This window comes from Eschrichtius robustus, chromosome 15 (genome assembly GCF_028021215.1).
Source record: "Eschrichtius robustus isolate mEscRob2 chromosome 15, mEscRob2.pri, whole genome shotgun sequence".
Taxonomy (NCBI): domain Eukaryota; kingdom Metazoa; phylum Chordata; class Mammalia; order Artiodactyla; family Eschrichtiidae; genus Eschrichtius; species Eschrichtius robustus.
In genome coordinates, this window is record NC_090838.1 from 76,407,327 (window position 1) to 76,420,100 (window position 12,774).

At 36.1% G+C, this 12,774-nt stretch overlaps 1 protein-coding gene across 1 annotated transcript in view; it reads left to right on the forward strand.

The window, feature by feature from the left end:
- The window catches only part of CTNNA2 (catenin alpha 2), a 1,055,603-nt gene that overhangs the window by 994,449 nt on the left and 48,380 nt on the right, over positions 1 to 12,774 (forward strand). The window contains exon 15 of the mRNA XM_068564030.1: positions 4,754 to 4,935. Coding sequence (XP_068420131.1) covers positions 4,754 to 4,935 — 182 coding nt within the window. The remainder of the gene's footprint in view (positions 1 to 4,753; positions 4,936 to 12,774) is intronic.

A 12,774-nucleotide genomic window follows, 5' to 3' on the forward strand; every position in this document is an offset into this window, starting at 1 on the left:
AGGTAAAAGTCACCCACTCCTTAATTACTTATGCTTATTATCCTGCTTTAAAACCAAGTGAGTAGAAATGGGCACATTAAGTTTTAACCTTTTAAATCATTATTTATAAACATTTATGTACTTAAAGCCTTAAAATGTTAGACTCTTGCTCTGTGTTTAAGAAACTAACATATCAGTTTGGAGGTCCATAGACTTTAAAAGTCATTTTTCATCCTGGGATTGGAAAAATAATCCTTTTGAGATTGGAAAAAAAGCTCCTTGAGATTTAGATTGAAGAAAAAGATTCTGGGCTGAGTGGTTGTTGGCTTGTGTCAGTGATTTGCACTTTCATTTAATAAATAAAGTTTAAAACAATCACAAAAAAATGATTGGATGTTCAAAGGAAAGGCTAGGAGCATGGAACAGGGTGGTTAAAAAACTTTGTGAATTCAAGTCTCTGATGCCACTGACTTGGGGCCTCAGATCAACAATCTGGACAGCTGTGCTTAGCTACACAGAAAGCAGCCAAAAATCTCAGACCGCCCCAGGTGATCACATGACACAAACAGAAAAGCTGATTTGTTGTCTTGCCCTTTGGCCATGAAAATCATTTTTCTCATGTTTCCTTAGTTTGAGGGAATGAACAATTGCATGTCATATATTTTGTATTCAACTTGATTTGAATGTAGCCAGCCTCTAATTTTTGTTTTCCTAGCTAGAACGGCTTTAATGTGTTAACATTTCAAACTGCTGAGTTACATTGATAAGACCTAATTAAAACTCATGTGTTGAATTTTAATTTGATTAACTTGCAAATTTCACAGTTTGTGATCTACTGTTTATAGATAACCTTTTTTTAAATTCCAGTTTCAGAAAAGGTCAATTATGAATTTTTAAAAGCTAAGAGCATTTTAATAATGTTTAGGAAACAACTTTACTTCATCGATAGCTACATAAGCAGAAGCAAATATAATGACTCTTACACCCAAATCACACACCATTAAGTGCATTATGCGGGCAGAGCACCCCTAGAGTCAAAATAACATCTTCTTATACAAATCTGCTTTAAGGAGCCAGTTGTTCTTCAGAATCGTGCCCTTAGAAAACGTATGTCATTTCTGTTAACTTCTCTCAAACTACGTTGATGCAGTGAGTGGAAGAATGTGTAAGCAGTCAATCAAGAGATATGTATTTAGCTTCTACACTGTGAAGGATGCTGGGGTCTCTACCCTCAGGAAGCTCAAAGAGAAGTCAGAGGTAGGGCATTACTCGAAATTAGTGAGTTAGAGCAAGGGAGTTAACATTCAAATGCTAAACTGCACAATTGAAACTCAAGTGATACAGTTGATAGACACGTGCACACCCTTTAATGCACAAATTGACCCTTTTGGGACAATGACAGGTTTATTGCTAGAATCTGGAGATTGAATGTAGAGTATGGAGGTCTGTAAGGTAGTTTTATAGATTCTTTTACAGAGGAACACCTAATGGATGCTTTAAATGAAGCTGGTTAGGGCTTCTGAGGTTTAAGTAAAACATGATTATCAATTTTGTATGAGGAAGACAAATGAATCTAAGACAGCATCAGAACATCAGACAGGGATGCTTCAGGAAACTTCTGCAAATCCAAACCTATCTCAAAGGTATTGGAATAGCTAGCTGCCTTACAATTAGTACGATATTGCTTTTGTGAGTTTATAACAAGCTCTTTTGTATATTAGCTATCTTTTTAAACTCAATTTTAAAAGTACTGTAAAGGGACTTCCCTGGTGGCGCAGTGGTTAAGAATCCGCCTGCCAACGCAGGGCACATGGGTTCGAGCCCTGGTCCAGGAAGATCCCACATGCCACAGAGCAACTAAGCCGGTGCGCTGCAACTACTGAGCCTGCGCTCTGGAGTCCGCGAGCCACAACTACTGAAGCTTGCGTGCCTAGGGCCCGTGCTCTGCAACAAGAGAAGATACAGCAATGAGAAGCCCGTGCACCGCAATGAAGAGTAGCCCCTGCTTGCCACAGCTAGAGGAAGCCCGCGCACAGCAACGAAGACCCAACACAGCCAAAAAATAAATAAATAAATAAATATATTGAAAAATAAAAATTAAAATTAAAAAAAATAAATAAAAATACTGTAAAATATTTTTCAAATGTTAGTATTTTAATACTTTAACTATTTTATTTGCACCAGTCTGGCTTTTAAAATATGGATTGTAATTTTTGGATACACACTCATACACATATTTATCTACATAAGTATATAGATACATCATACACACACACTCACATGCTATTTGTATAAAGTCACACACATGCATGCATGGGATTTCATAGACATGGCTGTTTATTAGTAAGATGTAGCATCTGGGAAGCTGCTGGTTCAAGGACACTTTTATGCAATCACACAAAGGCACCCCTTTACCCTGGGCAGATGAAGGATTGTCTAGGATGCTCAGCCTGGTGGACAGAGCCTAGAGTTTTAGTGACCTTTGCCCCACTGGGCTGGGACCACTGGGCAGTGTCTAACCCGAATGGTCCTGCGTGGTGATCCCATTGTGCACAATGGTTAAGTATGGTGTTAGCTGACCTGGGTTTGAATCCTATTCTTATAGCTCATTAGTTGTGTAATATTCAGAATTTAATTAACTTCCCTGGATCTTGGTATCATCATTAATAAAATAAGGGTAATAATAGTATTAATCTTGTAGAATAATTAAGTAGATTAAATTTTTGACATTCATAAGCCTTTTAGTACAGTACCCAGTATACATGCCTGTGTTCAAGGAATCATGTCAATCTTCTATTTATAGAGAGTCACATAGTCTCTGAGCCTATCCCTTCTCTTTGATGGCAACTAAGTAATAAGCTAGAGAAGTAGCTAGAAGAAAACTCATATAGAAATAATGATAATATAATGTTAACAATAATCCCACACATGCTTACTTTCATTTTACATTTATTATTTCATTTTCTGTCCACCATAACATTTTGAGGTAATTGTTTACTATTCTTATATTATAGAACGTTAAGGATGTGATCCAGTAGCAATGAGGCCTTAACCCAAGTCAGTTACAGAGCCAGGTTGAACCCAGTTTTTCTGAGCTTATATCCATTGATATTTCTATTAGATACCAGCTACCTACCTCTCCTTTGAACAATTCACTCACATTGGGAGGAACTTTACAATATAGAAAGAAGGTTTTTTTGTGCTATTTACTTGTCCTTTGCAACAGCTGTCGGTACCCTAAATCATGCTCTTCTGGAGAATATGTGCATCCCAGAATGAGAGAGATACCAGTGCTGACACACTGATCCACGTGCTACTTTCAGTGAAGCAGGTTGTAAATGGTTCTTTGAGGATGCAGTGAGGTGATGTCAAACATTTCATTCAGTGCCTGCTACATAAATAGTGTCTAACAAATACAGTTGATTCTCTTTATTCACGGCGTTTATGTTCTATAAAGTCACCATGAATGCTTAATTAGCAACTATGGAATCATTGCTCCTAGGGAAAATACAGGGTTAGCTTCCTGAGAGCTGCTAGTCTTAATATTTCCTTCAACCCATCAATATGTAATCTTGTTTAATGAGTGTTTCTGTTTAGATACCTTATTAGATAGTTTTGGTTCATGAACATTGAGCTCACAGCTGGGAGCACTAAAACTCATGCCTGAACGAAGTTCATCTAATACATGTATTTTCTCCATTAGGCACATCGCAGCCTTTTTGTGCTTAGAGACACAAGACAGCACTAGGATTGGGGGCCAAGTTAAACAGCAAAACCACCAATAAAAAGTACAAATATGTGGAAAATGTGGTACTAAATAGATTGTAGAAAGGATGCTTGTTTATGGTATGAGTGTTGAAACAAGAAAGCAGAGAAACCCTTGTTCAGCCTCATCTGGGAACATGGTTGTCGCATGACTCAAAATTTTGGTAGCTCTGTGTATGTCTGTGAATGTCTGAAAGCACCACAAATATTGATTTGGGGATTTCAAATAGATTTTAGAGAGTAGGCAAATTTGCAAATAAAAAACCCGTGAATAGTGAGAATCAACTGTAGTTTTTCCTTGTCTACATTCCCTTACCTAGCAACTATTGAAAATCAACCTTTGCTTCTTAATCCTAAATTTGATCCCATCACAGCTTCTCTGTACATACTCATAGGCTCTCCAGGGAGCCATGTTCGACCCAGGATTTCCATAGAGGAGGACTGGGAATAGGTATGCCATCCCTGATGTGCCCTGCATAAGGGATTTTTGTTTGGCATCTAACCATGAATGGCTTCATTAACACTCACAGGACATCTCCCCACCCAACTTGGGATGCTCAGATATTCTTAAAATTCTTTTCCTTCCCAGCAACAGAGGCCTGTTTTCTTTTTTCTGAACAGATTTCAGTGTTGAAAGAGGTGCATTCTTTCATCTGGTAAAAGTTTCCCAAGACCAAATATAAAAATCGTCAGGAATAGATTCTTTTGAACAAACATATGTCATCACAGCGACAAAGAAGTTCCGTTACTGTCAATGTGCACGTACCTTTGGAGCTCCTTTTTTTTTTTTTTTTTTTTTTTGTATGTGGGAACAGGGACAGGGAATGTGGGGACCTTACCAGTCTGTGCTTTTGCATTCTTGGGGCTGGAGAAAAAGTACTTTCCAGAATGGTGGGGCAGCCTATCAGCCTTGCCAGGGTCTGGCTTTGCCATTAACTGGAGGCAGAGTCAACCTCTTGTCTGTGCTTCTTTGTCACCATTAGTCACACTTTTTCTGTAACCCACACAGGCCATCATGGCACAACTACCGCAAGAGGAGAAGGCAAAAATAGCTGAGCAGGTGGAGATATTCCACCAAGAGAAAAGCAAGCTGGATGCTGAAGTGGCCAAATGGGACGACAGCGGCAATGATATCATTGTGCTGGCCAAGCAGATGTGTATGATCATGATGGAAATGACAGACTTCACAAGGTGAGGCCTGGAGACAGGAAGAGGAAGATTTTCTCATTAAAAATAACAGAAGCATAACAGTGTGTATTAGCATGTGAAAAGCCTGCTGAAAAATTAAAAGACTACATCAAAACAAGGTAGTGGTATTATAAAATTTACATGTGTAAGTCAAAATGATCTGGACCTGGTTCTTAGCAGAAAGGTCTTTTTGGTCAAAAAGAACAGATTCATTTCTGTAATTATTATTGTTTTAATTATCCATCCTAAGTCAGTCATAAAATCAAACCCCTGGGGCTTGGGTGACTCATTTTTGGTCTATGCTGTTTTGCAGTGTGTTTAAGTATTATTCTGAAGATAAGGTGTATGATTTGCTAATACCCCTTTGGAAAAAATATATATCTATATATATGTATATATATATATGTGTGTGTGCACGTGTAGACATGTAATATGGTTTAATGCTAGCTCATGATTTAGCATTAATCTCAGCTCATATTTTATCCTTACATACAAAGAATCAGGTTCAACTATCTGATTCTGTAATTTTGACAGGGAAATTAAACATTGTATAAGTTTTAGATCCTTTTGCTCTGAGCAGTGCTTTTAATAAATCAAGATACCAGTCAGAACTTTGACAGGAGCCTTTTCCTCATCAGGGGCCATTGCTGTTTCTGCCATTGCATTTTTAGTTTCCTCTTTAAAGGGAGATGACATTTCTGCCCTTCCTACCACCCAAAGGGCAGACGAAGGGAGAGCAAAGCACAATGAAAGATCCCTGGACTTTTAGTCCAAATACCAGGTGATTTTGGACCTGTCTCATACTGTCTTTATTCATTTGTAAAGTGGGAAAATAATACTCTTCTTATCAACTTTCACAGGAGAGTTTTAAAATCCAAAGAGGTAATGAAGTTGTAAATTATGCTGCCATATGACTGAAAGCTATCATTTTTCTGTAGATTTCTTTTTCTGAGAAACACAGACACACACAGACACATGAGCAAAGATGTTTTAATGATTCAACACAGTATTTGTTATTAAAGTTATATAAGATGTGTGGCAATGTGAAGACACTACCTTATGGATGAAAATTTTTTAAGTGATTGTTGAGTGCTTTTAATAAGAAAAGCCTACAATTAATTATAGGTTATAATAAAATATGGCACATCTCTGCCTTTTTCCCTTTACCTTTTGCCTCTGGCCAATATGTACTAATGACATCGCTTGGTCCTTTCTCCAAATATTTAAAAATTGTTTTTGACTTTAGTGGAATGACTTTAAAGTTATGAGGGTGACCTTCGAGATTTTAAATGTCATTGTATTCATTAGGAGTTCAAATTTGTACATTTGGCTGGTCTTTGTCGGTTTCACAGATTTATTTCACACAAAAAATAATAGTAAGATAACTCAGTCTGAGCCATTATTTAAGTCTGAATTTCCTACAAATCAGGCTATCATGGCAGCCCACAGTCATTGCTTTTCAAGGCCTGTGATGACTTAATTTGCTTGCTTTCAACACTGTATTCATACTTTATCTGATGGATATTATACAATCCATTAATAACATCACTTGAACAAATAATCTCATTAATTTAAAGTGAATGATGAATCAAGTCATGTTGCTAGTTTAGATCAGGAAGGCATTTTATAATGCTCTAGATTATATATAACTGTGTCAAGGAAGAGAGATATACTTGAGGGGGTCTTGTTAGATGATGTTAAATAAGACAGACTTTCTATCAGTCAAAGTATAGTTTTAAAAGTGAAAAGAGGGCCACTTCAGTTCCTGAGGGATTTTGTATAATCATTTTATGCTGATTTGAATAATGAAATGTCTAGAGTGCTATTGGTTATCATTTTTTCCCACTGCCTGATGAGTAGTTTTGTGCCCCTTCATGAGGGCAAAGGGAGGATACAGTTAATAACCAGAGACACAGGAGAGAGTGTGAATTGGAAATGGAGCACAGGAAGCTGAGGTTTTGCTGCTGCCCCCATCTGCTGTGCAAAGAGGTAGCTAATTTGAGTCTTTCTTTGTGCCTGTCACATAAGTTCACTGCACTTGACCCTATACATTATTATTATTACCCTTGCATTTTCCACTTTAAGGAGGAATAATTTCAGCTCTATACCTCTAATGGCTCTTACGTATTATGTTCCCTTATTTAAAGGAAAGGATATAGCTGAGTAGGAATTGAAACTTGACTACCCTCTTACATTTAAAGGGTGTTTGGGTGCAAGAAAAAAACCCTTGCATTTATGATTTTGTTGTTTTATTCTTATCAGTAGCTAATTCATTAACTTGATTCAGTAATCTCAATGACATCTACTCCATTATTATTAAAATTGGAGAGGTTCTGCCTCATTATTTGTGTAATAACTTCTTCATGGCAGATAAAACTGATTATGCCTCATGTCTGTTTCCTGCTCAGTTCTTGACTTCCAAGAACTGAACAGGAAACAGTTCATCATCTCATGGTGATGGCAGAAATGCTGTCCTGCATAGGGTGAATCCATACCTCTCATGTCACTTTCAGAAAGAAATAGCATGGGCCAGTCTTGTATCCCAATAACAAAAGGTGTGCAGATGGCAGCAGTTCAGGAAAGAAACCCAAGTTTAATTGTACAGCAAGGGACAAAGCTGTCTCTTGAGATCAACTGTAAGTTCTGATCTTGAAAGGAACTGGGTTCAGGCTAAAACAAAAAGCTTTCAGGGTAAAATCTACTGTACTACAGTAAAGAATCATGTAATCACCCCACTATTCCCAAATTTCATTCCTGCCTTGGTATGGACACTCAGGGCTTCAGGCCAAGTGACAGATTGACTAGTCTTTCAGTTCCAATTCTTGACTCTTGTCAGTTCATGCCATGCCATATCTGGCCATTAAAGGGCATCCATCTAGCTCCCTTTGTACCAAAACTTTCTTTCCTCTTTGCATAGAATAATATAAAAATCTTGAGTTTGCTATCCAAGGCCTACCTTTATTGACCCTTAGATTCCTTCTCAATTTTGTGCATATTTGTATTTCAACTTCAAGATCATCATATAAATGTTACTTCCTTGAATAATTCAACTTATGGTCCTACAGTCTCACCTGATTTATCTGTAATCCCCAGATTAATACAACTTTTCCACTGTGCTGTCCTTAGACTGCTTCAGCTAATTGGTGAAAGTGGTATTTCCCAACTATGTTTTATGGACTGTGGTTCTGAAAAGGGGCTTCTATGATTCAGTACATTTACAAATATACTCCTTACTTACTATATCTCATTACTGGAGAGTCACATCATATATTGATCTGTTAGAGGTACTGAGAAAACTATAGTAAATAAATGTTTTTAATTTGGATTAACTCAGAATTTAAGAATTCTAGCTACTGAGTACATTGACTCAGAATGCACTCACACATTGATTTTTCTCATTAATACCTATTACCTTTTCATGAAATAAATATGAATTAGTTGTTAACTTGTGGATAGCAGTAATGTAGTAATAGATTTCCATGATTCTCTTTTTTTTTTGAAGTGACCATTTCCCGGGAAAGTTTCCAAATATTGACCCTTGTATAAGAATCACCTATTAGCAAAAGAGAGAAGGTTACATGAATCTATATAGTAGAGTCAATTCTATGGCTTGATATTTTTCCAAGAAAACTAAAAACATGTTCCAAATGGAACAATAAGATGGCTTTTGTCTTTAAGGTCACAAGATTCCTCAAAGCACCTTTCAAAATGCCCAAAGTAAAGAATCTGATTAAGTTAGGGAAAGACAAAGGGTATAAACCATTCACTTTGAGACTGGGAACTACAGCCAGTGGAACTAGTCCCTTTGTCCATACTGCCTTTCACTAATAGGAAGACTCAGACTTCTGATCTTTTCTGGGCAACATCCCTGGCAACACCATTCTCCTTTCTGTCTCTATGAATTTGACTACTCTAGTATCTCATGTAAGTGAAAACATACAGCCTTTGTCTTTTTGTGACTGGCATATTTCACTTAGCGTAATGTTCTCAAGGTTCATCCATATTGTACATGTCAGACTTTCATTCCTTCTTAAGGCTAAATAATATTTCATTGAATGTATATATCATATTTTGTTTATCCATTCATCTATTCTTGGGCACTTGGATTGTGAATAATATTGCTATGAACATGGGTGTACAAATATCTCTTTGAGACCCTGCTTTCAATTCTTTGAATATATACCCAGGAGTGGAATTGCTGGATCACATGGTAGTTCTATGTTTAATTTTTTGAGGAACCACTGTACTGCTTTACATAGCAGCTGCACCATTTTACATTCCCATCAACAGTGCACAAAGGTTCCAACTCCTTCCCATCCTCGCCAAGACTTCTTATTTTCTGTTTTTGTTTGTTTTTATCGTAACCATCTTAATGAGTGTGAGATGGCATCTCATTGTGATTTTGATTTACATTTTCCTAATAACTAGTGGTGTTGAACATCTTTTCATGTGCTGATTAGCCACTGTATTCTTCTTTGGAGAAATGTATATTCAGGTCTTTTGCCCATTTTTTAATCAGGCTAATTAATTTTTAGTGTTGAGTTCTAGGAGTTTTTCTATATTCTGGATATCAACCCCTTGTCAGATATAGGATTTGCAAATATTTTCTCTGATTCTCTGGGTTGCCTTTTTATTCTGTTGATTGTGTCCTTCAATGCACAGAAGTTTTTAAAATTTTGATATAGTCAAATTTGTCTATTTTTGTTGTTGTTGTTGCCTGTTTTATTGGTGTCACATGTGAGAAATCATTGCCAAATCCAATGTCATGAAGTTTTTCCCTTAACTTTTCTTGTAAGATATGTATAGATTAGCTCTCATGATCCACTTCCAGTTGATTTTTGTATATGGTATAAGATATAGGTCCTGCTTCATTCTTTTGCATGTAGATATCAATTTTCCCAACATCATTTGTTGAAAACACTGTCCTTTTCCTGTTGAATGGTCTTGACAACCTTGTCAAAAATCTGCTGGGCTTTCTATTCTGTTCCATTATTGTACACATCTGTCTTTATGCCAGTACTGCACTGTTTTGATTACTGTAGCTTTGTAGTAAGGTCCCCAACTTTGTTCTTTTTTAAGATTGTTTTGGCTATTTGGGGTGCCTTGACAATCCATACGAATTTTAAGATAGATTTTTCTATTTTGGCAAAATTGCTGCTGGGTTTTTGATAGGGATTACATTGATCACTTTGTGTAGTATTGATATCTTAATAATATTAAGTCTTCTAATCCATGTACATGAGATGTCTTTCCATTTATTTGTGTCTTTATTCATTCATCCATTGATGGACACTTAGGTTGCTTCCATATATTGAGTACTGTAAATAATGCTACAATGAACATAGGGGTGCATATATTTTTTTAAATTAGTGTTTTCATTTTCTTCAGATAAGTACCCAGTAGTGGAATTGCTGAATCATATGGCAGTTCTATTTTTAATTTTTTGAGGAAACTCCATACTGTTTTCCATAGTGGCTGCACCAATTTACATTTCCACCAATAGTGCACAAGTGTTCCCTTTTCTCCACATCCTTGCCAACATCTGTTATTTGTTGTCTTTTTGATATAAGCCATTCTGACAGGTGTGAGGTGATATCTTATTGTGGTTTTGGTTTACATTTCCCTGATGATTAGTAATGTCGAGTACCTTTACATGTACCTGTTGGCCATCTGTATGTCTTCTTTGGAAATATGTCTATTCAGGCCCTCTGCCTGTCTTTAAATTGGATTATTTGTTTTTTTGCTATTGATTGAGTTCTTTATATATTTTGGATATTAACCCCATATTAGATCTATGATTTGCAAATATTTTCTCCCATTCAGTAGATTGCCTTTTCATTTTGTTAATGGTTTTCTTTGCTGTGCAGAATCTTAAATAAATAATTTGTATTAGGTGCTTCTGACAATATCAGTATTATGTTACTTAATGAAACTGTTTTTGAAGTCTTTCTTCTTTTCCTATATTCTGGAAGAATTTAAATTGCATTGGGATTATCTTCTTTCTAAAGCAGTGGTCTCTAACCTTTTTGGCACCAGGGACCAGTTTCTTGGAAGACAATTTTTCCACAGATGATGGGGTGGGGAGAGTGGGGAGCTTGCTTGCCTGCCTGCCCTCCACTCACCTCCTGCTGTGTGACCCAGGGGTTGGGGACCCCTGTTTTAAAGGTTTAGTAAATTCCTCTGAGAAACCATCTGGATTTACTGATTTTTTGACCAGCTTTCTCTCTGACAGCCTTACTTATTTCTTTCATGGAAATCAGACTCTTTAGATTTTTCAAAATCTACTTTCTAGCCAGTGTTGGTAAATTATATTTTCCTAGAAAGTTATTTCATCCAGGTTCTCAAATTTCTTTACATGCATTTGAGGAAACTAGTATTATAATACTTCAAATTTTCTGTTTTTTAAGATAATTTAAATCTTACCTTTTTTTACTTTAGAATATTTTTCTCCTATTTTTTTCTTGATAGCAAACTAAGTGTATTTTCTATATCAGTTTTGCCCTCCATTGTTTTTGGAATCGATTTATTTATTTTCTGTGTCCTATTATTTTCTAACTCATAAATCTCTTTATTTCTTTAATTTAATTTTTTTATTGAAGTATAGTTGATTTACAATGTTGTGCCAATGTCTGCTGTTCAGCAAAGTGACTCTGTAATAGAGACATTCTTTTTTTAATATTCTTTTCCATTATGGTTTATCACAAGATATTGAATATAATTCCCTGTGCTATACAGTAGGACCTTGTTGTTTATCCATCCTATATGTAATCATTTACATATACTAATCCCACACTCGCAGTCCTCCCCTCTCCCACCCCCCTCCCCCTTGTCAACCACAAGGCTGTTCTCTATGTCTGTGAGTCTGTTTCTGTTTTGTAGATAGGTTCATCTGTGCCATATTTTAGATTCCACATGTTAGTGATTTTTATTAGTTTCTTCCTACTTTCTAAATTCTTGAGTCAGATGATTATTGTTTTTGTTATTTCTTGCATATTAATATCTGTAGTTATGGCTATTTGTGTTTCTCTGAGATTACTACTTTAGCTATCTCATCAGAATATAGCAAAAAGAGTACGAAATTGTGATTAGGGACACAGAGGTTGCAGTCCTTTTTCTCTCTCCTTATCACTCTCTGCATTATCATCTTGGGCAGGTCACTTAGCCTCCTCTTTGGGTTTCAGCTTTCTCAGTTAAAAAATGAGGAAATATTTGATGATCCCCAAATTTCTACATTGCTCTCTAGTTTCATGTAATACATCCCTGTCATCAACTTGTGACTCCAAGCATTTGAATTGAGTCTGCAATGTGAACTCTAAAGTCTCAAATTTTTAAATACAATATAATAGTGAGTCTGTGTACTATAGTCTCTGGTGTAATCACAAAAGACATGCTTCTAATCATGCTTTAGCTGCAATATGGGAGTCTGAGCCTCAAACAAATTCAAGTCTCTATAAACGTTCTTTATTAACTTAGCACATTTTGTCAGAGTCAATCAACTGTTGAAAGTTATCATGAAAGGTTCATGAGAAAGCATTTCCTCAAATCTTTTGAAATTCTTGGGGCAAACAAACACCAAGATTGGTAGTAAAGAAAAATGAAGCATAGTGCAGCCCTTTGTGAATGGGTTAAGATGAAGGCAAAAAGTAACAACAAATATTTTGTCAGAGTAAGTTTGCAAAAAAGATTTTCTAAGGTTTGGAAGTTACAGAGAAATAAATAATAATGAGAGTAATATTAAATATTAACAGATTCTGCATCTAACCTTTCCTTTAAAAATATAAACCAAAAACAAAATAAAAGTTTATTTAGAGATAATTTAAAAAAAATAATGTGAGAGAATGG